Source organism: Brachionichthys hirsutus, unplaced genomic scaffold (genome assembly GCF_040956055.1).
Source record: "Brachionichthys hirsutus isolate HB-005 unplaced genomic scaffold, CSIRO-AGI_Bhir_v1 contig_433, whole genome shotgun sequence".
Lineage (NCBI taxonomy): Eukaryota > Metazoa > Chordata > Actinopteri > Lophiiformes > Brachionichthyidae > Brachionichthys > Brachionichthys hirsutus.
This window is the reverse complement of record NW_027181410.1, coordinates 1069-3270: the sequence shown is the minus strand read 5'-3', so window position 1 is coordinate 3270 and position 2202 is coordinate 1069. Positions and strand designations below refer to the sequence as shown.

The following is a 2202-nucleotide window of genomic DNA, read 5'->3' as shown; positions in this document are numbered from 1 at the left end:
CCTGTCACGAACACAGCTGCGGTGATACCACGGCGCCACCTGCTGTTAGTAAATGATAATACATGGGTTGTTTGTTCAAAAATAACCTTTGAAATGTTGGGTTGGGCAGCTCTTCACAAGGGAAATGTTTTACTTTTTACCATACTGCAGTGATTTCACAGCTTTAGTTAAGATATTTGGCAAATTAACAAAGGTTATGCAATAACAATGTTTTGTTATACATTAAAATAAAGGAAACATTCTTTCATTTGAAGATATTTCACTGTTCAACGTTCACAAATGAAAGGATTTTCAAGCTTTCATGAATAATTTAAAGTTTAGAATCCAGCTCGTGGCCCCGCCCTTCTCTGCTTATGATTGGCTATCTTCGTAATTCTCCTGAGTAGGATTGGTTAGCGTTACTGCATATCCGTGGCGTTAAACCAATCACACAAATAGTAGGGCGGGGCCGTTTTAGGCGTCTTTGGGAAAGACATTGCCTTCCGTCGCACAGAAATGACGTAACAACGACGCACGTGACGTTTTCGCCAGCGCGTGCGGATTATCAACAGGAACTCGATCTTCTTTCTAAAAGGTGTGTTCGCGGAGTTGATTTTATAACGCATTTATTCACGGTTGTTGCGAAAATGATATAATTTTTGTGTAAAAATAGTGAGCGTCATCAGATAATGTTAAAAAAACAAGGCTGACGTAAATTATAAACATGTTTTAGCTTCGTAAGGGGGGGGAGAGGAGATGTGGAGATTACTTTTAGCTGTTATAAACACTCGAATCGTACCAGATAATAAAGATAGAATAAACTTAATGTCCGTAAGAGAGGACTCTAATTCTTCAGCATGATCGATAACGGCTGTTAAATTGCGTTCTCTCGCTTCCCCAGGAAGTTATGGGCAAGAATAAACAGAAAGGGAAAAAACAGAAGAGTGTCTTTCAAGTCTCGAAGAAAAGCTCGAAGCACAAGCACAAAGCGAAGCCCGTCACGACGACGCTCAAGCGTGTAAGATCTCGCTCTTCTGTCCTTCTTGTGTTTCCGATGTAACTTAGCATTTCTTTTTTTTTTTGTATTGTTGATTTGCTTCTGGCTTTGCAGATCAATACTGCGAAAAATGAGAAGGTGGAGACCCTCAATCAGATTTTTACAGAAGTCCAGAGGGACGTGAGGAGCGTCTCAAAGTCGGTCGCTCGCGAGCCAAAGAAGCAAAATCAGGTACGGGTGTAACTTTAAAATTCCCGCCGGCCGGCATTAACCTTCTCTGGATATGATTATTGATCATTTTGCTCTCTCTAGGTCGTCAGGGAGCCGCCTCAGGAATCAGTGAATGTTGACAAGGCTGCTCAACTCTTCTCTCAGCTGTAACGGACCGTAGGTCAGACTGACCTCCATGTAATTTATTTTGCTCAGAAATGTTTTCTGTGACTGATGCTGACTATAAAATGTCTGATGATGTATCTAAATATTAAAATGCATGAGGTGTGTGCAATGTAAGACAATCCCAAGCTTATTTTCGACATGACATGTGTTTGCATTCCCGTTTTAAGCTGAGTTTTGCAAGGTAAATATAAATGTTTTTTCTTTTTTTTTTTAGCATTTAGAGTAGAAATCTTCATGATAACGCCTCTGCTGATTTAGAGTACGCCGGACTTAAAGATTGTGAGGTGATTCTGATTTTCCATTCCAAAAAGCTCTGTTCCGGGGCTTTGCACGATGATTTTTGGGTCCACCTAAGAGCCCTGAACTGCTATCAGTATGCTGCTGCCTGGCTGACGGCTTGTCTCCTTGGCGACCTCCGAGTTGGCTGGTCAGTAAATTTGAGCAGAGGCGAAAGCTAAAAGGAGGCTTTAAAAAAAGAACCATCACTGAGATGACAAAGAAATATTCATCCTTTGCTTGCGATGCCAACAGTTGAAGACATTTCATCCCAAAATGAGAGCACAAAGCTGAGTTTAAAGGAAAACAAGATAATGAATCAATCAATAGTTGGGCAGCAACCATTAATCTGTTAAATCCTCCAGGGAGGATATTTTAATTTCACAATTTATTATATACAAATTGCACAAAGAACGATTTGGTTCACCGAGACTCCTTATGTAGGACATGAATAATGCTGAGTCAAGATGGGTTAAAAAATAATGAAGAAAAAACAAGTACGGCAAGAATATTGGGACCAAAAGGGTGCGGGACGGCTCCTATCATGGCTTTAT

The 2202-nt window shown here is 40.5% G+C and overlaps 1 protein-coding gene across 1 annotated transcript; it reads left to right on the top strand.

The window, feature by feature from the left end:
* Window positions 1-493: 493 nt before the first annotated feature.
* On the top strand, window positions 494-1473 carry LOC137917469 (ribosomal biogenesis factor-like). Its single transcript, XM_068760209.1, has 4 exons — window positions 494-574; window positions 881-997; window positions 1091-1207; window positions 1289-1473. Exons 2-4 carry the CDS (start codon window positions 887-889, stop codon window positions 1355-1357), a joined length of 297 nt encoding a protein of 98 aa, XP_068616310.1. The 5' UTR covers window positions 494-574; window positions 881-886; the 3' UTR covers window positions 1358-1473.
* The last annotated feature ends 729 nt before the right edge of the window (window positions 1474-2202 follow it).